At 43.5% G+C, this 22,197-nt stretch overlaps 1 protein-coding gene across 2 annotated transcripts in view; it reads left to right on the forward strand.

Moving 5' to 3' along the window:
- Positions 1-22,197, forward strand: part of STPG4 (sperm-tail PG-rich repeat containing 4) — a 349,889-nt gene that overhangs the window by 226,638 nt on the left and 101,054 nt on the right. For both annotated transcript variants that reach the window (XM_078647099.1, XM_078647098.1), the window contains exon 5: positions 14,979-15,043. In XM_078647099.1, coding sequence (XP_078503225.1) covers positions 14,979-15,043 — 65 coding nt within the window. The remainder of the gene's footprint in view (positions 1-14,978; positions 15,044-22,197) is intronic.

The raw sequence follows: 22,197 nt of genomic DNA on the forward strand, positions 1-22,197 counted from the left end.
CAAATTGCCAAACCCAGTACATGCAGGCTCAGGGTATAACATGTCAACCACTAATTATCAACATATATAGTATTAACACTGTATCCCTTTAAGAAACTCACATCAAGCGTAACCAATAGGTAGACCTCTTATATAAAAGGCCCGGCAATTGACCTGCCTAAACCTTTACTAAACAAACGAAGACGCCGCATGCAGCCTATGTGAGAGGAAGCCTCGTTTTGCCGGTAAGAGCGCAGAAATAGATTACACCAGCCCCGTTAGAATGAGAAAACAAACTTAGAATATCGGGTATGTAATTCTCCCTTTTTTCCCCGGATTCCTTTAATACAGGTATATGGTCACGTTTGGGTGTCACTCTGAATATCCACACGCAGTATTGAACTCATACAGCGAACCAGGCTGTCACATTCTTTAGGTAAGACCAATCGAAATCCTGAATCTACACCTGAGAATAGAAAAATATACACTCCTAACAACCATTCCTTTAACTACAGGCAGCCTCTGTACGCAGTTTACCGTAAAGAACCAGTGAAACTACGTCTCCCAAAAAACCCTTCGCCTGTAATTTTTCCTCCGGCCGTGTGTCTAACAAGCAATACTACTAAGAAAGCATGACAGCTGTCTAACATCGAAACTAAGGTAACATATATCACCGTGGTTAGAGACTGTGCTCTTATCATCTATATTAGTAATAATCCACTTATATTTATAATATGGCACACGGTGTTTTAATCTTTAGGTAGCGGCTATCCTTTCATTCTGCGCAACGTGCGTCTTTCTGCTAGAACAGAATACTACCGCTGCAACCACAGTTTATTAGAGGAGCTAAAAGCCCAATAACCAACACTACACAGAAAGCGCCATATCGCGCCTGCCTTCCAACATCTGAATTAAGGTAACATACACCGTGTTTATAAACTGTGCTCTCGCTATTAAGACTAGCAACAGTCAATCTATACTTGTATCATGACACACGCTGTTTAACTCTTTAGGCTAAGGCTATCTCTCCATCCTGCGTACTGTGCGTTCCCTCACTAATAAACAACATCATCGTCGCAACTACAGTTTACCAGGTGAGACATAGGAAAATAAAATAAGGAAAATGATAGTACTGTAGTACGTTTGTTTAACACAAAATGGATACTTGCCATCTAGCATAAAGTATAAAACTAGGTGGCCCTTCATGTCTGATCATCTCGTGGTATGAATATAGCTATAGAAATGAAATGCATACAATATTAAAACATAGTTATACCCTTGATATGCAACCATTCCCTTTGCAGTAATCTCCTAAAACAAACAAACCCACATATAGCTTATTAAACCAACATAGGACCTTGATGCAGCTATGCCCTAAGGAACCGAATCCCCTGTTTTCCCAGAATGCAATCAGACAACCACACAGCACAGGATATGCTAAGGCCGTCTGAAAATTATTGATTTTTATCTCCAAGTCTTCATTGTCAGACTAAAATGAATACCACCTACTCACATGAAATGTTATATAGGAAAAGATAGCTAAGAAAAGTAAGAAATAATGATCAATACTGTATAAAACAACAGAATGTTTCTGCAACAATCCATGTGATATTCGTGACATGATTCAAAAATATGTGGTCCAAATGCATATATGACTACTGTCTAGTTTTGAGCATAGACAATGGGTGACAAGCGGTATATCATAATGAATGAAAAACTTACTAGCGTTATCAAATATGCAATGAACAGCTAACTAAATACACTGCTTCAATGTAAAAATAATAAATAGTAAAAATATGTTTATAAATGTTATTTTACAGCATATTGATGGTACGGTCCTGAAGAAGACACAGCACACGTGTCGAAACGCGTCGACAGGAAACCATCCATTTGTATATGAAATTTTAAAGTGTTAAAAATTGTATACTAATGTAACATTACAATGAAGATTATTAATATTGACAATTTTATCGAATGATTTTTTATGAAAAACTTCAAGATATTAAAACCATGTTTGCACTTGAAAGCAGTTGTACAATGTTTTTTGTAGATATGAAGTTTGTATCTGAACACGCTAGTAACTAATGTGCATGCCTGGGCAACTTTGTTCACATACATATTTCACCCTGACCCAGGATCGCTATTAGCACCAGGGGGTCCTTGTTCTTTCACACAGTGATTCCCAGGAAGTCTACCATCCAGGTACGAACCAGGCCCAACACTGCTTAACTTCTGGGATCGGACGAGACCAGGTGCTTTCAGGGAGGTACGGCCATAGGCAGAATCAGGACCGGAAAAAGAAAACGCTATGCGATACTCACCTCCAGGGCAGGGAGACAGCACCACACACCTACTGCCCCCACCAGCCAGCCCATGCACCCTCCAGTAATGTAAATGTAAAATACATTTTAGCTATGAGACACTGAGGAATCAAAGCTCTCACGTTAAAAAGACCAAGATGGCTATTGACACTGACACCGGGGTCAAAGCAGTATTAATTAATGCACGTTCACTAGTGAAGCACGGTGTAGAGCTAGCTGAGTTGATAGAGAATCAACAGATAGATATCGCCTTTATAAATGAGACTTGGGCAGATGCAGCATCAGACCCAGATCTGCTATTAACGTTTCCTACTCACTACAGCATGATTAGAGCTGATAGAAAGAACAAGCGGGGAGGGGGGCTTGCAATCATCGCCAGAGAAGGTTTGAGAATAACGGGAGGTGTGAGCAATGGTTCACATGATTGTGAAACTCTGCCTTTCCAGATAAAAATCAACAATAATTACACTTTTAAAGGGCTTCTCTTATATCGCCCTCCAAAAGCTCGAGCTCCGTTGATGGAAAATATTAGTCCTTTTCTGGAAGATAGTATAAACAGTTCAGATTACACAGTTTTAGGAGATTTTAACTATCACCTGGAAAGGGAAGATGACAACAACATTACAGCATTTATTGATGGAATGGCCAGTTTTTCCCTGAGGCCGATTGTTAAACAAGGGACACATAATGCAGGTCATACACTGGATGGAATCTTCACTTCCAATAATAGGATAGAAGTGTCGGAAGTTATCCCGGTGAGTTGGTCAGATCATCAAGCCATTACATTTATAATACGGATACCCGGCAACCAATGACAGCAACAACAACTTCGGGCACAGTTGTATATCAGGACTGGAGTAAAATCAATTCTTCAAACTTTCAGACTCAACTAATAATAACAAAAACAAATCTGGAATTAGGTGCCAATAATATGGTCAATAAATTAAACTCCTGGATCAAAACAGCAGTAGACACAGCAGTCCCTAAAAAGAGGCTACGATCAAAAAGGAAAAGGCCATCTGAACCCTGGTTCACTAACAAACTCAGAGAACAGAAAAAAGTATGTAGGAGATTTGAAAGGGTATGGAGAGCTGACTACTGGAGGCAAGGAAAAGAGAATATGCAAGCACCCTATCAGACTACAAAAAAATGATTGTCGAGGAGAAAAGTAAATATTTTACGCAAAAAATCCTGGAAGCTAAAAACTCCAGCAAGGAGCTGTTTAACACTGTGAAAAATCTAGCTAAGCTCCCAGGGAATCTACAGAAGATAGAGAACCCGGAATTCTGCAATATTCTAGGAGAATTTTTCACCAACAAAGTGGAGGCAGTATATAAAACTTTTAGAGACAGCAAAAATAGATGCGCGGAGATAAAAACGCCAGGGATATATTTGTCAACCGCTGACACAACTTTCTCTTTTCTCCCACCTACTGAGGATCAGATCATCCAAGTAGTAAAGACAACAAAGGCAGGAGCTCCGTCAGACCCTTGCCTGCCTAAAATCTTTCATTTGTGTCCAGAGATGACCAGTGAGCAACTTATAATAGTCTTCCTAGAAATAATACAGACAGGCATTTTTCCAGAGTCATGGAAAATAGCTTTCGTTCGGGCTTTGTTAAAGAAAGCTAATATGGACCCGACAGAACCTAACAGCTATAGGCCAATATTGAGGATTCCCTTTTACGCCAAAGTGTTGGAAAAGCTGATTAATAGGCAGATCACATCCTTTATCGCCGAAGGAGAACTTTTAGATCATTCCCAGTTTGGTTTTAGAGAGGGGCATGGAACTGAGACTGACTTGGTGATGGCAGTAGAAGAATTAAGAAAAACACTGGATGAAGGAAAGAAGGTCACCTTGAGTTTGTTAGATCTATCGGCGGCCTTCGACACGGTCAACCATGAAATCCTGATTGGTAGACTAGAGGAACTGGGATTCCAAGACAGTGCCACCAAATTTCTGACATCATTTTTAACAAACAGAACATTTTTGGTAGAAATGGATGGGATGGCTTCTAAACCATTCGAGCTGCCATGTGGGGTGCCTCAGGGTCCATCCCGGAGTCCCACTCTCTTTAACATGTATGTTTGGTTTTTTTGCAGAGTTTTATATAGCGCGAACTTTACCCGAACCGAATCGGGTATCAGAGCACTTTACATAGCGCCAGTTACGTTACATGAGGACACACATTCATTTTTTGTTAGGCACGGGGAGATTAAGTGATTTGCCCAGAATCACAGGATGTTTGGCGACATTACCGAGACTCAAACCCAGATCCCCAGGTCCGAGGTTGAGCGCCCTAGCCATTAGGCCCCGCTGGCAGCAATCATTAGACAATGTGGCTTTTCAGTCATATCATATGCCGATGATACACAGGTGGTGATCTCAGTATCAAACAACATTGATGAGACGGCTGACCGCTTTAATATCTGCATGCTACAGATTAACACGTGGATGCAGAATAATTGCCTCAAACTGAACAGCGACAAGACAGAGGTCTTGCTACTAAGCTCTAACACCTCCTTCTGGTCCCCAAGGTGGTGGCCTGCTGATCTGGGCGACTGCCCAGCACCAGTCTCAAAGGTTAGAAACGTGGGGGTAATATTTGACCAAAGATTGACATTTGAAGGTCAAATTAACAAGCTTACCTCCACCTTCTGGGGCATCTTAAAAATTATTAGGAAGATCCGTCCGTTTATCCCTGTGGATACTTTTAAAACGGTGTTCACTGCATTGGTCATATCTTGATTGGACTACGGAAACGCTCTAAACGTGGGACTTCAGGCACAGCTCCTACTTAGACTCCAACGGATGCAGAATGCAGAGGCAAGATTAATCCTGGATATCCCTAAACATGAACCAGTAACAAGTCGATTGAGGGATCTTCACTGGTTGCCAGTGGGGAAGAGAATTGTATTTAAGGCTCAGTGTCTTGCATTTAAGGCACTACAGGGGAAAGGGCCTCTTTATCTGAGAACACATCTCAGGAAATACTCTCCTTCTAGAAACCTAAGATCAGCACAGGCACATTTATTGGTAGTCCCAAGGTATAAGCAGTTACGCTCAGGAGGGGAGGAGTTTTATTGTTGGAACTGCTAAGGTATGGAACTCCCTTCCCTTGGAGATTAAAAATAGTAACTCCCTGATGTTGTTCAGAAGTCTGCTGAAAACCTGGCTGTTTAAAAACTAATAAGTTCAGATAAAATCAAATCAGTTTGGAGTAGCTTCTAGGTAGTTCCAGCGCCAAGACGCCCTTGGGCATACGCTGCGCTTTACAAGAAGTAAAATCAAATCAAACCAAATCAAATCAAACGCCAGGCAGAAGAGAAAAGACTGCAGCACCCGGCACTGCCAGGCCAGCAGAGCCAGGCCCGCCCCCACTCCACAAGGAGAGCTGCATGGACTCCAGGGAGGAAAAGGATTCCAGCAGGACTTCATCAGCAATCCAGGAAGCCAAAGGCCACCACCAAGACTGGCCCGGGACACTCCAGAGCAGCTGCAGCAGCACGTCTCACAGACCGGCCAAGCCACAGACAGACGCGCCCTTCAACCCGAAACAGACCGGGAGGAATGGTGCCTCTGCTGCAAAGGGTCAGCTGCCAACCAACGCGGCTCCCAGCAATCCCGGCAGGCCAGGAGACTGTGCAGTAGGAGGTCAAGGACAGCCCAGCAGCTCGTCAAAGACATCCAAAGAAGACTGCAAACAGGTAAGAACTAGCTAAATCCATGTCCCATTCTGTCGGAAGACAGAAAAAAAGAACAGGCGGAATGCGGGGTTGGTACAGCTTATGTACTCCCAGTGGGAGGGGGTGGGGTTAGGTGTCCAAGCATTCTCCTGTTTTTTTTTCTGTCGTGGAGATGGTCATCTTCACTTTGTTAGGAACAGGGCAAAAACTGGAGGGACTGTGAGGTAATGGAGCTTTCTTTTAAGACTTGTTTAGCTTTAGAAGTGTCTCTTGTACAGTACTTTTGAAGATAATTGAGTGGTATGAGCTAGGGGTGGCTGGAGGAAGAGAGTTTCATTGACAGTGATGGTTTAGTCCTATGGAGGTATGGGTAAAGCCCTACAGCCAAAACAGGCATCCCCATATCAGAATGAAAAATGTGTTACTCTGAGGAGCTGGAGTGCACAACAGCGCTCTCTGCAAACTGGGGAGTGCATAGCCTCAGTGCCTTCAGTGCCCTGAGCATTGTTATGGTTGACAGGAAGAGGACAACAAAGAACCGCCTCAATGAAATCAAGGGGTGAATCAGGTGTTCTTTGCCATAATGGACCGTTCCTGTTAAGGGCATATACAGGAATAATGAGAGCAGGCACTTCTTTGTAACCCTTATTTTAAGTAGAATGATACCTTAACTTTACAAATCCTCATGATGCTACCACCCATACTCTTTGTATTCTAATGTCACAGTGTCACAGGAGGAGGACAATAGCCCATTAATACCTCAACGTGGAGAGACAGACGTTTACTCAAACTCAACCCAATTAATTGGAATGTTTCATTGCTTATTGGAATATTTGCTTGCATTCATTTGTATAAATACCAGAGAGCTGCCTAGAGGTGAGGAAGCCCCAGAAATAATGGTAAGTGCCAAGCCAGAGCAGAGCCAGGGATCTGGATTGACTCTAATAGCCAAAACACAACCCAAACTAAGAAAAAGTACCTTTTGATAACCTTCTCATTGTCTCTCATTATTCTTCCATGCCATTACCTGTTTTGTCTTTCTGTTTTTCCATCTTTTGTTGTCTCTTGTTGTCCCCTACTCCCTCTCTGTGGTTTTCCCTATTTCTCGTTCTCTTTTTTCCCTCTCTCTTCTGGTTCTGCCTCCACTTTTTCTCACCCCAACTTCTTACTTCATCCTCTTCCATGTCTCCCCATATCTGTCTATTCTACTCTGTCTCACTTTCTCGACCTCTCTTTATCTTTCTTAGACCTACGCTCCACTACTTCTCTTATTTTCTGCCATTCTACTCTCATTCTGTTTCTCACAATCTCTTACCTGCTCTCACTCTCTCCTTCCCTACCAGTCCAATATCGCCAAGTCTTTCCTCTCCGCCCTCCCCTTTCTCTCTGCTCACTGTCATATTGTTCTCCAGTCCCACTGGCTGCAGGAGAGGAGGGGCGTGCCAGCCTCACAGGCTTTTTGGATGTTACTTGTGGAAGTGCAAACAGCCAGCGGCGCTGAACAGCCCCTCTTCTATTGGTCCCAGGGGGCTTTGAATGATGGTGTGATGAAGCTCATCTTTCATGTTGGGCTAATTTATTTAGTTTATTTTGTTTTTTACGAAGATCTTCTATATTCACATGCCCACAACAGTGTGCCAACTTCACCATCCACTCACAGCGTAGTGCTGTCACCCAATTACCACTGCCATGGGTGACCCTCATATATATATAGAATTATAGATGGGTAACAGTAAATTACAGGGATATTTTTTCACAGAGGGAGTCTGAGTGACATCAGAGAGACAGCGAGAGAGAAGTTTGAGTTGTCAGAAGCCTGAGGTTAAAAACAACCCCATAATTCACCTATCTATTTTATGTTATATATGGCCCACAAAATCATCTTCCCCTGCCCTCAACTGCTACGCTGTGGCAGAGGAGTAATGGGGGAGTCATATATAACATGGCCTCCTTTATGTATCCTATGCCAAAGGTTAAAAAAAAAAACTTACCTGCCATCCTTAACCAACCCCACCATATTTCCTGCCTCTCTTCCTGCAGCTTTGCTTTCTGCTCGTCAAAGCAGTCAAACAGCACTGACCTGTCAGCATGGACAGGAAGGCATGTGTGGTGTCATAACAGTGGGTAACCAGTTTAGTTATGGACTGCTGCTATGTTATAAAAATGGATGCTGCTATTGGCCTGTAAACTTGATATCGGTATTTTAAAAATCGATTGCTTACCTGCACACACGCAAATGATAAACAATTGGTTCTTTCGGGTGCAATGAATTTCTTCACTTATATCTCGTTATCCACAATGTATTCATTGTTTGTAAACATGAGTTAATCAAAAAACACGATTACAAGTTATGTGATTGAAAAAGAAATCCAAAACATCTGACGAGTTTGGAAGGTACTTTAAAAAATTGTTTTCATTTATAAGTCCTATCATTTAAATATAAAGATAAAGGCTGTCTGTTTCATACAATAGTGCATGTAGTGATAATTCGTGACAGTTGGTGCTTAGTGTGATATTGTGCCCTACAATATATACAGTGTCAAAGTCATGTGGCAGGAGGGGATTAGGGAAGAGGGGAAGCGTGACCAATATTATACAATTCTTCAGATCATTCTGAACACATTAATAGTCAGTTCAAATCACAAAGTCTTTAGTAGGTATGGTCCACTGATATGTAATGTCGACGTTTCAACCCGAGTGTCGCGCTCTTGAAGCGTCTACGCGGGTCTTCATCAGGACTGGGCAGTGGGGTAAGGGAGTGGAGTGTGGCAGCCTATTGATGAAAAGGTAATGGTCAGGTTTGGATTAGTGGTATTATTTACTACAAACAGTCTTGTTTGGTACATTGAGCAATTGGACTTACCTCCAAGAGGACCCAGCCGGGCTATCCTTTGGAGGTTGTTGAAAGTAAGTTATTCGGTGAAACTCTGTGGGGAGAGTGCCACCTAATTAGTTATGCCAGAGTGAATCAAGATTGACAGCGTCGAGAAAGCCCCCACATTTAATGCGCTTACCTCGTTGTGAGTTTTTCATGCAATTTCAAATGGTTGCTGAGCAACGAGCGTGATGGCAAATAGACCCAGTTTGTTATGGTCCCGTCAAATTAAAGGGGAATTCTTGCGTCTTAAAGTTAAAGTTAAGTGGCAAATGGTCATGCCAGGTTTAAAAAATGTGTGATCAGGGATTCAATGTTCTGTCCATCTAGTCCGTGACTACATGACAGCGCGTCTCATGTTCGTGCATGTTTCTAACACGCATTTTGACAATCTGATTAAAGTAAACGTATAACAGCACATCTCATTTGCGTACATGTTTCAAAAATGCGTTCAGTGAACATTTTGACAATCGTGTTAAAGGTTAACACATATACACACTGTGGGTCTCATTTGTGAGCATATTGTGCGAATCTGTTGCTTGACTGTAATTCAATGCCGTCGTCCACCTCTGCATGCATGTTACTAACGATGGTTAAGAGTGTATTTCTGACAAACTTAGTTAAATGTGACATTAATGCATGAATTCATAACCACACTGTCGATCTCATTTGAGCAAGGAATAACATTAATACAGTGCGCATTTTGACAATATGGGTTGAATGTTTAAAGCACCATGTCCACGTAGCAAACTGGTAGGTCTTATTAAACAATAGAAATATTTCCATGAAACAACATTCTAGTGCCATTTATATCTATCAGCAATGTCACAATGAAACAAAATAAAACATGTGCACAGTTTTAACCAGAAAGTTCACATCATATATTGCAGTTATAACTGGGTGGCCCTGGTCACTGATAGACTATGGGGACTAAGGTGAAACCAAAGGTGCTAGAGGAGGAATGGCCTCTTTGTTAATGCCATGCTACCCATACAGTTGGACTTAGATCTATCCCATCTGTCTCGCAGTCTCCTCTACCTCATTAAGCCCATTTTGTAGAGAGTTGAGAGTACGTACCCAAAGGCATTCCTTGTAGTTCAAGGAACGCACGATGGAACCGCCCCTTTGGTTAGCATGTATTTTGTCCAATACCCACCCCTTCATGTCATCTGGTGTGTGGTTATGAGTGGTCTAATGTTCTACGAGAGGTGCCCCAAGTGTTTTACACCTCACACGGCTCATATGCTGTGAGATTCTGGTTTTCACCTTTTGTGTTGTCTGGCCTACATAGATTTTGGTGCAAGGGCAACAGATGGCATATATGAGGTTGGAACTGTTACAGTTGGTAAAGTCAGACAGTTTGTACGTCCTGTTGTTATGCGTGAACTCTTTTCCTTCCTGGCAGAGGTCGCAGGCTCGGCAAGTCCCACATTTATGCTGTCCTGTAATAGGTGGGAGACCCACGTAGCTCCTTAAGTCAGGCTGTTTAGATGGTTCTAGGAATGCTTTCACCACGCTCTCCTTTATATTCTTTCTTCTTTTGAATGCAAAGGCCGGCTTGTCAGTTGTTTGGAGTTCCCCAGCAACAAGATTCCACTACTTGAGCACGATTTTTTTGACATCATTGCTCCTTGTGTTGACCGTGGTTGTGCACACAATATTGTTGGTTTCATCAGTTTTATCTCTCAGTTCCAGCAATTCTTCCCGTGGGCAATACCATGCCCGTTTCTTCGCACATTTAAGAAGGTTTTTAGGATAACCCCTATCCCTCAGGCGGTTGGTCAGTACTTCCGATTCTCTGAAGAAATCCTTCCTGTGCGAACAGTTCCTCCTTATCCGAAGATATTGCCCATAAGGCAAGTTTTCCCTCAAGTTTCATGGATGATGAGACCCATACATCAATAAGGTATTTCTCTCCATCGGCTTACGGTAAAGGTCGCAGTATAACTTGCCCTCTTCTGTTCTGAACTTCAGGTCCAGGAAGTCTATCAACTCCTTACTTCTGGCCAAGGTAAACTGTATGTCACTACTCCTTTGGCTCAACCAAGTGTGGATCTCTTCCAACTCTTTTTGTTCACCTTCCCACACCATAATCACATCTTCGATGTATCGCTTCCATACTTCGATCTTGTTGAGGTATGGATTGTTGTTACTGTACAAATGCTCTTCCTCATAGCTGTCCATGAATATATTCGCTAGACTAGAGGCATATGTGGCCCCCATGGCTACTCCTTTGCACTGATAGTAAAATGCACACACGCAGCACGCAACCCCCGGAATCCCAGAGAGACAGCCTAGGCCGCCATCTTGTTCAGGACGCGCTCTAGTTGTCGGGGGGCATTTCGGTATAAATCATGCATGCTGCGCGGAAGCGCAGCGGACGCACCGAAGGCGCACCTAAGGCTAGTTCATCTGTGCCCGTCAGTGTCCCAGCCATGCTGCCCGTCTTCCATCTGATTTGCCTACTGTACGCAGGTCCTGGAGCCACGCGGAAATGGGGCGATTGGTGCATCCTTGAGTAAGTGCGGCCATGTATGGGCGGTGCTGGACAATATTTCTAGCATTTGTCCGGCTTGTAATTACCATTTTAATCACACTTTGGGCTCTATTTCCTTATCCAGTTATGACCCTTCTGCCCTATTGAAGCTGTATTCAAGCTGCTTTGATTAACGCACAGTCCATGGTTAAACATGCTCCTGACATATTTGAGTTGCTTGTAGATAGCCAGTTAGATCTGCTATTTATATCAGAGACATGGCTTAACGAGTTTTCAGCTCCTGTCATTGCCTTGGCCATCCCTCCTGGGTATAAAATTGCCAGGGTTGACCGCAAAACAGGTAGAAGAGGAGGGGTTGCGGTAGCCTTTAGGGAAAATTGGATTCTCACGCAGGTAGAGTCACATGATATCATGGAGGGTGAAGCTTTGGACTTCTCCCTCACCATCTCTCTGCATTTTTTATTGGGGGCCACGCTGCTATATCACCCTCCTGGTCCCTCGAGCTCCTTTCTTAAAGCATTTGATGAAGTTATTGTCCCCAGAGCCCTGCACTACTCCAATTATCTACTCCTCGGAGACTTCACCATCCATTTGGACTGCGGAGTGGCTACTGACACAAGAGATCTGAATAATTCCTTGGATCTTGCCCATCTGACCCAAAGGATTAATTCTCCATCCCATAGTGGGGGGCATACCATAGATGTGGTCTGCTCCAACTTTCCATTAGTTGTACAGGATCCTCTCCCTGTTCCCTGGTCCAATCATTTCCTAATTCAATTTTCATGGACCATCAAGCCATCCTATTCACCTACAAGTTTTTTGGAGGCTAAACCTCTCCCTCGCATTGAGCCTGCGGCCCTGGGCAGAGTCCTGACAGATACCTGACCAGGTATTTCTGGGGTTCTGTTGGAAGCTGTAGGTGGATTCAATAACTGGCCGTTTAGAGCAGTGTAACATTTTTCCACACCTCTGGTCCATAAAAGAACGACTCTGGTGTTATTAGACCTCTCTGCCGCGTTTGACACCGTGCCGCGCCGTCAACTTTTGGCCCGGCTATCTTACATCGGCATCTCGGGTTCGGTGTGGGAGTGGATTGAATCCTTTCTGGCGAATAGAACACAGCAAGTATGGCTGCCTCCATTCTCCTCTACACCGAGAAGTTTGACTACGGGGGTTCCTCAAGGCTCAACATTAAGCCCTCTTCTTTTTAATGTCTACATGACGCCTCTTACATATCTGGCGGAGGAGCTGGGTGCTAGGATCATAGCCTGTGCTGATGATACCCAGCTCCTCTTCACGTGGAAGAAAAATTATCTGTCCCCAAATGCTGCCAAAAATTGTCTTGCGGAAGTTTTTAAATGGTTAGCGCAGGCCCAACTCAAATGCAACGAGGAGAAACCTGTTGTGCTCCTTTACGGATCCTTTAGCCCGCATTTTAGAGAGGATATTTGGCCCGTGGGTTACCCCATGCCTAAATCAATGGGGAGCCCGGCAAAAAAACAGGGGTCTGGTTCAGTGAGGACCTCAGATTTCTGCTGCAGGTCAATAAATTAGCCAGTGTGTGCTTCAGTACACTGAAACTCCTAAAGAGATTTCTGCCCCTACTGCCCAAAGGGGCTAAAGAAATGGTGACCCGTGCTCTCATTCTCTTACGTTTTAGACTACGCCAATGCTCTTTACGCCAGTCTTCCTGCATATCAGCTAAAAAAGCTGCAGATCGTGCAGAACGTGACTGCTAGATCATTACTGGGTATTCCTGTCAGGTCTAGCACTAGGCAGACTCTAAGGGATTTTCACTGGCTCCCGGTAGTCCAACTTATTTTGTTTAAGGCTCTTACGCTTGCCCACAGTGCTCTCTACAAGGCGGGGCCTCTGTATCTCAGGAGACGCTTTGAGTTCTATATGCCACCCAGACATTTACTCTCCAGGGGACAATACCTCGCTCTTATACCCTGGTACAGCCTTGTTAGAATGAGAGGTAGCTTCCTCTCTTTCAGAGCAGCCAAGGCTTGAAATGCCCTGCCCTTTGAGTTTCGGAACATTGGCGACCTCAGGCTGTTCAAAAAGCAGCTAAAAACCTTCCTATTCAAGTAACCATCTAGCATGGTCTGCACCCCTCTATCTCCTCCATTTGGCTTCCGCGCCGGGACACTTCCGAGTATCCGAAGGGGGTTGGGAGCACACTGCCTCACCTATCAGCACAGTTCGCCCCTTAGCATTGTTGTAAATGCAGTTCACAGTGATTTCTTACTTGAATTTTAGCTGTAGTAGTTCACCAAGGTTGGTGCAGGTTAGTGCTGTAAATCTCTAGACACGTGTTTCTGGATATTACCCGTCATCAGTAGAGATAAAAAACGAAAATTCCTTCTGGGGTTGCTGAAAAGGCTGCCACAGTCTCTCAGGTCTCAGTGCCTCTCTCTGGCGCACAGGTGCATCTCCAAAAGCTCGTCAGCTCACTGGCTCAAGGGAGCCTTTTCAAATAGAAGGGGGATGGGAGCACACTGAGTATCCGTGTGCGTTATAAATGGAGCTTAACATAACATAACATGTTAGAGCAGTGGATTATGAGATTCAGAAATTGAAATAAATGATAGAGCCATCCACAATGTATAGAATTAAAAATGTGTAACAGTGAATTACAGGGATGTTTTTCAGTGATGTCAAATAGAAAACAAAAGCTTAGCTCGAGCTGCCTATGAAGTCTCTCAGAAGCCTGCGGTGAAAAACATCCCCATAATTCACTTTTTACCCATCTATAGTTTTATTGCCCCCAAAATCATCTGCCCCTCCTTTCAACTACTACGCATGGTCAGAGGAGTAATGCAGAGCCATACATAACATGTTCTTTCCTCCCTTTCCCAAATGTACAAAATAAATACCTTACCTGCCTTCCTTAAGCAGCTCCCACCATCTTCCCTGTCTTCCTCCCCACTCCTGCAGCGGTGTTTCTGATTTAAGTGAAAGCAGACAAGCCGCACTGCACAAACAGGCTCTCAGGGACACTGCCATCACGATGTGGAAGGCCTTTATGATGCAGTGACAATGGGTAATGAGTTTTGTTATCAACTGTTGCTACATCATAGAAGTGAGTTATGATATTTAGAAACAGAAATTAACGCTCTTGGCTCTCTAACTGAGCTATATCTAACTCAATTCACTTTTTACAGAGTCCCTTCCCGTATTCAACTTGTGTCCAGTGCCTCTCCCCACTTGTGCAACAGTGCCTCTCGCTAACTCCCTGCTCCCAAATGCTTTGTCCTTACTAACCCCCTACCCCAGTCACTCTGCCAAAGCCCTCTCCCTCTCTCACTGCCTGGTTAGTGGTTTAAGATAAAAGCCAGGCAGGGCGTCTTATAGTCAATTTTGGGTTAGGCCTCGGTATCTGAAGGGTTAGTAAGTCTGGAGCAAAGATAGTACAGGTCAGGCCAATGCTCTGACAGACTCTGGCGCAAGATTGTGCCTCTGCAGTGTCAGCATTAATGACTTTGTTTTAGTGGATGCATTCCTTCCTCCACCACACAAATGCACTTGTATGTTTTTTTATCTGTGGCAAAACATGCAGCTGTACTTGGGAATTTATGTGTGACTGTTCTCAACTCTTTTTGTGTTTTTTATTTCAGGATATAGATATTGCTCCTTGGCAATATGAGCTTACCAGACCTCCAGTCCCAACACTTCCGTCAAGGTAAGCACAATAATAATGTTTTTCACAAAACATTTAATTGTAAATGGCACGTGACATAAGCTGTCCTAGTCATATATTGTGGTAGACACAGATTAGTATGATTCCAGTAGTGCCTTGAGTTCAGGCCTCTGTTTACAAGTTTGCAGTGTTGAATACCAGCCATTATGAATCATCATACCGGGGTATTCTTTCAATGCAGGCAGTGGTGTAACACAAAATGATACACCCCCCCCCCCTTCTGCAGAATGTAATGAGGGACACCTGAGTCTCACATATCTCACAGATGTTCCTTGGCATGCCAAATGAATAGTGTGAGCAACATTTTTTGCAAAAATAAATCTAAACAAATTTTAAATTTGCAGCATGTTTCCCTCCCTATGAAGATAACTCGCAGTGAAGGATTTTAGTTTCAGCCCCACTTGTACAGACCTTAAGTAATCATCTGGCAGCGAGAGGTGAGAGCCTCACCAAGAAACCCAAAAACAGTCGCCCTACCCCGTCCAGCTGCCTGCCACTTTCTGAGCCAGAGAAGTGCTGAAGACGGGTGGTCGTGGGATCGACCAAGGCTGGGAGATGGAGGGGGAAATGTTCTGCTAAAATGCTGCATTCCTTTGATTAAAGGCACAAGCTCTTTCTTTTCTATTTGCTATGTTGTTAACATTCAAAGAGAGGCATGCTGTGCTGCTGAATATGGATCAAAGCACTCTTATTATCTTCCTCCACATATAGGTTTGGTTCAGTCTAGTTACAGCCACACATTCCAGGGCAGCTCCAAATGGCGATTGGCTGTGTGTGAGCATGTTCTTGTAGAGGAATAAAACGCTCAAATTTCCTGCTGGTGATATGTCGAATTGTGATTTTAAGCTGCTTCACATATCCCTGATGAGTAATGAAAGGCCTGTTTTCCATCGTGCTCAAAACTGAAAGGCAGGAAGAGCATCTGTGCGACCAGAGAGCCTGTCTATGTTTGTATACAGAAAGGCAGAGCTCAGAGCACTGGCAAGATCATAAAATGCAAGCAGCTAAGGCGCTGAGGACAGACCCAAGAAGAAAATAGTCCCCCAAAGAGCATCTATACAATCAAAGTGTAATGACTCAGTACTTAGTCCCTGCTTCCTGCGGGGAATAAAAGAGAATAAGGAGGGACAAAGAGGCAGGACTAACAACTAGCAAACAAGGATTTTTAAAGGACACTAAACCAAACAAATAGAAAGCAGGGGGATGGCTTTAAGCCAACAAGAGAAGTTACAACAGGTCACAAAAGCTCAACCTAAAAAAAGGAGAAGAAAAAATCCCTTAACATAATCAATCTTTTCTGAAACATAGCCTGTCTGTATATCCATTCAAACAATTCGATTCTGTTACACTCTTAAGAGGTAATTGCTTGAGTCAATTTTGCCTCCCTATGGACCTTGTATTCAATTCAGGCTGTAGAAACAGGGAATTGCCGAGTTTGACACCCGAAGAAGGGACAGAAGGCCGGTTAGGCCCTTCAATATGTGTCTTCATTAGGACAAGGTAAACCATGTAAAGGGTGCAACCTAGAGTCATACAACCTCCAGTATGGAGGCTGATGAATGAATTCTAACGAAGGCCAACCGGCTCCTCGTCTGAAGGGAAAACTCTCCTTTCTCTTACATACTGAGTCTCCAAAGTACTGGAAAGCGACCTTAAGTAAATAAATCTTGATCCACACAAACAAGCAGAAATATTCTATTTATTTGAAGGTGGAAGAGCCCCTCATGCATGCATTAATTTATCGTCTCTCTCATGATACAAAGTATCAAAGGCTCCCTCTCAGCTGCAGTGTTGGCCGCACACCCGGCGTGCACCATTTTAAGATCTCCTCGGGATTAATGGAAGTGACAAGAGACAGTTCTTACAGTGGGCCAGCAGCAGACTAGCACCAGGGTCTCTCCAATGGACGGCCACCATTAATCAAGAGGGATCTGTCCAGGGCCTTCTTGGTGGAAGTTTCTGGGGGCAGAGGAGGTGCAAGTGTGTGTGCAGCAGTGTGTGTCTGTATATGGAACGCTTGAGTGATGTGTGCCTGTGTGTGTGTGTGTGTGCAGTATGCAGCTGTGCGTAAAGGGAAAGGAATATGCAGGCTGTGTGAGCATATATGCAGGGTGTGTGCAGGAGTTTTTTTTAGAGCAGTGATTGTGATCTGTGAATGAGATGCAGTTGTGTTCATAGTTAGCGTGCCTGTGTGTGCTACTTTGTGTGTGGCCATGTACAATGTGCAGTTAAAGTGCTGTGTGTTAGGAACTGGTGTCTAATATGCATGTATTGTCTAGTGTGTGTGTGTGTTTATTTGTTTACGTATAGAGTATGTGTGTGTGTGCGCAGCAAGCATTGCAAAACAGGGAGGGCCGGGGTGTTGGGAACCAGTACAGCTGTGATGCAGCACTGCCATACAGAAATGTGCGACTATGCAGTGCAGAATTCACAGGGCTGCAGGGTAAAATTTGCTTCGATGTAGTGTAGACCATGCAGATCCATAGCAGCATCAGAAGATGCTGCAGATTTCTAAGTGTGCAGTTGCATTGAAGTAAATATGTACCTGTAGTGCAGGACATGTCATGCTGAAGTACAGTGGCATGCAGAGCTGCAGCGTATTAATGTCCAGAGCTGGGGTTGCAGAAATGTTTCAAATGGACATGTGGCACATCCAGAACTCCAGCGCAGAATGTTAGTGAGTGCGGCTAGAGCTGCCGTGAACTGGGGACCAGGTTCAAGTCTCGGCATTGGCTGAATATACTGTGATTTTGTGCAAATAAGAATGTCCCTGTGCCTTAAGGAATGTAAATAGTGTACATGCAAAGTGCTCAGATACATTCGGCTCAAGTCCGCACTACATAAAACTGCAAAAGAACAAATACATTTTTTTTTAAAGTGCAGACCAGCAGTGCAGCGTGTACAGCACTGCAGTGAAGGTTCGTGCAAATCTGCAGTGTGTGAGTATGCACTGATGTTAATGGTGCAGGTGTCTACCTGTAGCTGAAAACACCCAGAGCAGAAACATGCAAAACTGTAGTGTAAAAACCTGGAGCTCACAGCTATGTACTAAAAGCATGCAATATTGCGTAATATATTTCTTATGTATAGACATCAAAAAATATTTGTACAAAAATAGTTAACTTTATGACCTATCCCTGAAATGGGATTTCCACGAGTAGCGAGAGGTGGAGAGATCCAATCAGCTGACAAGGGGCTTAGACAGCAGCCCCCAGGGGTCCAGGCCCAGACTGTGTAGTGAACCCACTCGTGTGCAAGCTCTGTGAACACAGTGTAGTTTGTTCAACATGCTGGCACATTAGCTTCCTGGCTTTGGGTGACGTCGCTCGGCAGCTCGCGCTGAAAAGTGGCTGACTGCTGTAGAGACGCTAGCTGCACAAATAGTGCATATTGGATGGAACATGCGCACCTTTCATTAAGATACTCAGAAGATTATAGTGCCTTGGGTCCAGCGAATTCAGTCTTTCGCGCACACGTTGTAGGACCATTTGGGCCTAGCTGTCCTTCAGAGAACATGTTGTGCCTCAGGAGGAATAGAGCTTTTCAGACAGAGGTGGGTGATAGGCAGTATTCATGTCTGATGTTGCCGGAAGCAACCGAGGCCGGGATGACTGCAGGTCGCGTCCTCCTAGGAGAAATCCATGTATTTAATGGTGAAAGGCACAAATTGAGGAGGAAAAAAGATGAACATGCACAGCGGAAGGTTGCGTTTGTGGGTTTGCGTTTGGCTCACAGGATCCCAGTCAGTGTTTTGAAATTAGCTCATATTGGTTTTTTTTGGGGGGGTGGGGGGTGAGGAGGGGGGGGCTGGTAGTATGGGCTGTCAGTCTCCAAAGCAAACACGTTCATACCAACCCCCACATCATTCTCTCTCTCTCTCTCTCTCTCTCTCTGTCACGTTCTGCATGCCTCTATGAGAGTGAGCACCTCTTCAGGGGGGCATGATAAAAGTGCTCTATTTTTCACATCTGATACATTGCAGTCTTGAGCTGTTTACATTTGTAAACAGATCGTACTGGGTGCAGTTTGTGTACATTAAGCATTCAAAGCTACAGTTTATAACCTTGGTCAAAAACGAGCAGAAAGAGGCAAATTAACCAACATAAAGAGCAGAGAAGAGGAAGAAAAACAAGCAGAAAGAGGCAAGATAAGGGTCAGAAACAAGCAGAAAGAGGCAAAATGAAGGTTAGAAACGAGCAGAAAGAAACAAAATAATGAGCAGAAAGAGAAGAGAAGAGGCAGGAAAACTAGCAAGAAAAGGTAAGATAAGGGTCAGAAACGAGAAGAAAGCAGCAACATGAAGGTCAGAAATGAGCAGAAAGAGACAAAATAAAGGTCAACAAACATTTGCAATGCAATAGGTCTTCCATTTGCAAGATTTTAAGCTATTGGCATTGTAGATGACAATGCCCTTTACTTATATGTTTCGATAATTAACACATAAATAAAAGGCATCAACATATATAATGTTAATAGTTCAAACTCTTGTAAGTGCGAGACCTATTCAAAGAAGCGTCTGCCATTGTCCCAGGCTGCTTAGAAAAGAAAAGTGCGCGTGGCGCGCTGAATGTTGCAGGAAAGCATTTTGTGCCTGCAGTAGGAGAAACACAATAAAGAAAATCCTGCTTACAGACTGAAGTAGTTCACGTCATCACCACTAATGTAATGTACAATTAAAGAACTGCCTTGATTTTATGTGCAGGCTTTCTGTTGCTCTTGTACCTTTCCCTTCAGCTGATCACCGTGCTGTCTGTTATAAATGTATCTGTATCTGCAATTGATTTTACTATACACTTACTGCTGCCTTATTGTGTGCGTATAAAGTCATTTCAATTGCAAAGTTTGCTAACTCCTTGGGACCATATAAAACAAACTATGCTACGCAATACGAAGAAATTTTGGTTTTCTATCAGCCTTATGTCAGGAAAAACTACTTGAGCAAAAACTAGGTTGAAGTTTTATGTCCTAGATTATCAAATTAGTATGAATTACAAAAATGAAATCTGCAGTGGGACTGATTAACATAAATTGGTATAAGTACTAATGTGTTACAATTTCAAAGTTTTCATAATGCGTCTTGTCACCACTTAGGATACAATATGCGAAGTGCTCATACAAACGGAAAGCAAGTGGTGAATTGAATTCTTCCACAATGCCACTTAAATACAAAAGCACTGAAACGATAAGAGAACCAGACAGTTCAAAGTATACCTTGACATTCACAGTGTTTAATAGATTGGCAGTGTAAAATTTCAAACTACAATTAAAGGACACAGTTCAATACCCCTGACGGAGCTAGGAGACACATTAATTGAACTTGCGTGGAGAAGTGGCATTAAAATTTGGACTGCAGCATCAGGTCAAGATCGGCATTGGCGAGCAGGACACTCACTGCAAAACTCTTGAAACACGGTGTACAGAGACTGCGAGAGCTAGCATTCTTAACCTTTTACACATTTACTTAAAAGTCCCAGGTTGGTACGGTGCCTATGTTTTATACCCCTAAGGATTGTGGGCATGGGATATCATATAACATTATAAAAACCTGAGCTCAATGCAGTGTTAAAGGGCAACATGCATTTCTGTGATAAAAGCCGATCAACAATCCTGGATGTACGATGCGTGTAATCAAGGCCTAAAGTCGACCAGGTCCCTGGCACAGTAGTAATTGAAAGCCAACATTGAAACTGTCAGTATAGCGCCCTATACCATTGCGCGTTCGTGACATGTGTACCTCTAATAACATTGAAGTACCGCGGCCGCACATGTATGCAAATTTAATTTAAAATAATTTTCAAAAATAGAACGGAGAGTGAAAAAAAGGAAAAAGATAAAAGGAATGGCAGTATGCCTCTGTTAAATCCAGGTGTACCTTGATGTTTTTGGTTCCTGTGTTTGTGTTGAAAGGTGAGCAGGAGCTGTATTAGTGTGGGAAGGCGGAACAGGGGCGGCTCTCGGCTCACGGAGGCCCTGAGCAGGGAGTGTAGGTAGGGGGCCCGAGGCCGCCAAATCCCTGCCAGGGGCCGCCACGCAAATATGTATCTAAGGATATATATTGGCGTGGCGGCCCCTGGGGTTTGGCGGCCCTGTGCAGGTGCACAGCTTGCACATGCCTTAGGCCGGCCCTGGGCGGAAGCAGCTACGGGCTCCAACATTTTAAAATAAAGTTACCACACTCTGCTTCGTAGTCCAGCCACCCGCTGCTCGCCTTTCACCGGTTCCTGCAGAGCTAGACATTGGCGAGACATATAGTGATTATCATAATTCGAATGTCAACATTAACTTTTCGTACACAACAAAAACATAACCATTTTTTGCCAGAAATCCTACGGCTGCATGAAAGCTAAAAGGCAAAACACCAACAGAGAAGAGAACTACTCCTCCTCGTATGAAAAATGTTCCCGATACACAGTCCAACTGTCCCCGAAGGCTCAAGCACGCTCCAGTATTTCACACCTTCTGATAACACACTTGTTCTACGAAGTGGCTCGAGTTTACGAATCGGCAATATATATATACATATTCATATATTTTTTTTTTAAGTGTATGTGTACAGAAAGTTTTCTAGTGTGTAATGAATCTGCATCAATGCAATGTATCAGTTTTTATTTTTACTTTACCTGGTACAGTGTAGGTGTATTTGAGTGAAACTCTATAGATTTCAAAAATACAAGGTACGATGACACAATTGGCATCTAACGTGGACGTGGAAAACACCAACAATGTATCATACGATGTCTTCCAAGTATTAAAATAAACAATAAAAAGAGCTATGCATTCATCAAAGAAACAACCGATTGTGCTGGAAAACCATGCCTGATGACTGGCAGGCACGCAAACTTGGGTGTTCCTGCACTTAGCCTGTTCGAGCATGTAACAAAAAGAAATGACACCTGCTGGTCGCCTTTCACCGGTTCGTGCAGAGCTCAGACAAGTGGATCATTTTGGGGTATATTATCAAGACAGGCGATAAAATTATCGCCGTTTTAGAAAACTGCTGCTAAAACGGCAATAATGGGCTTGATAATATGCTTTATGGAATTCCAATTGAAGCCCATGTTAGATGTCCTTCAAATTTAACATGGGCTTCGATTGGAATTCCATGAAGCATATTATCAAGCCCATTATCGCCACTT

The sequence above is a fragment of the Lissotriton helveticus genome, chromosome 6, assembly GCF_964261635.1.
Source record: "Lissotriton helveticus chromosome 6, aLisHel1.1, whole genome shotgun sequence".
NCBI lineage: Eukaryota > Metazoa > Chordata > Amphibia > Caudata > Salamandridae > Lissotriton > Lissotriton helveticus.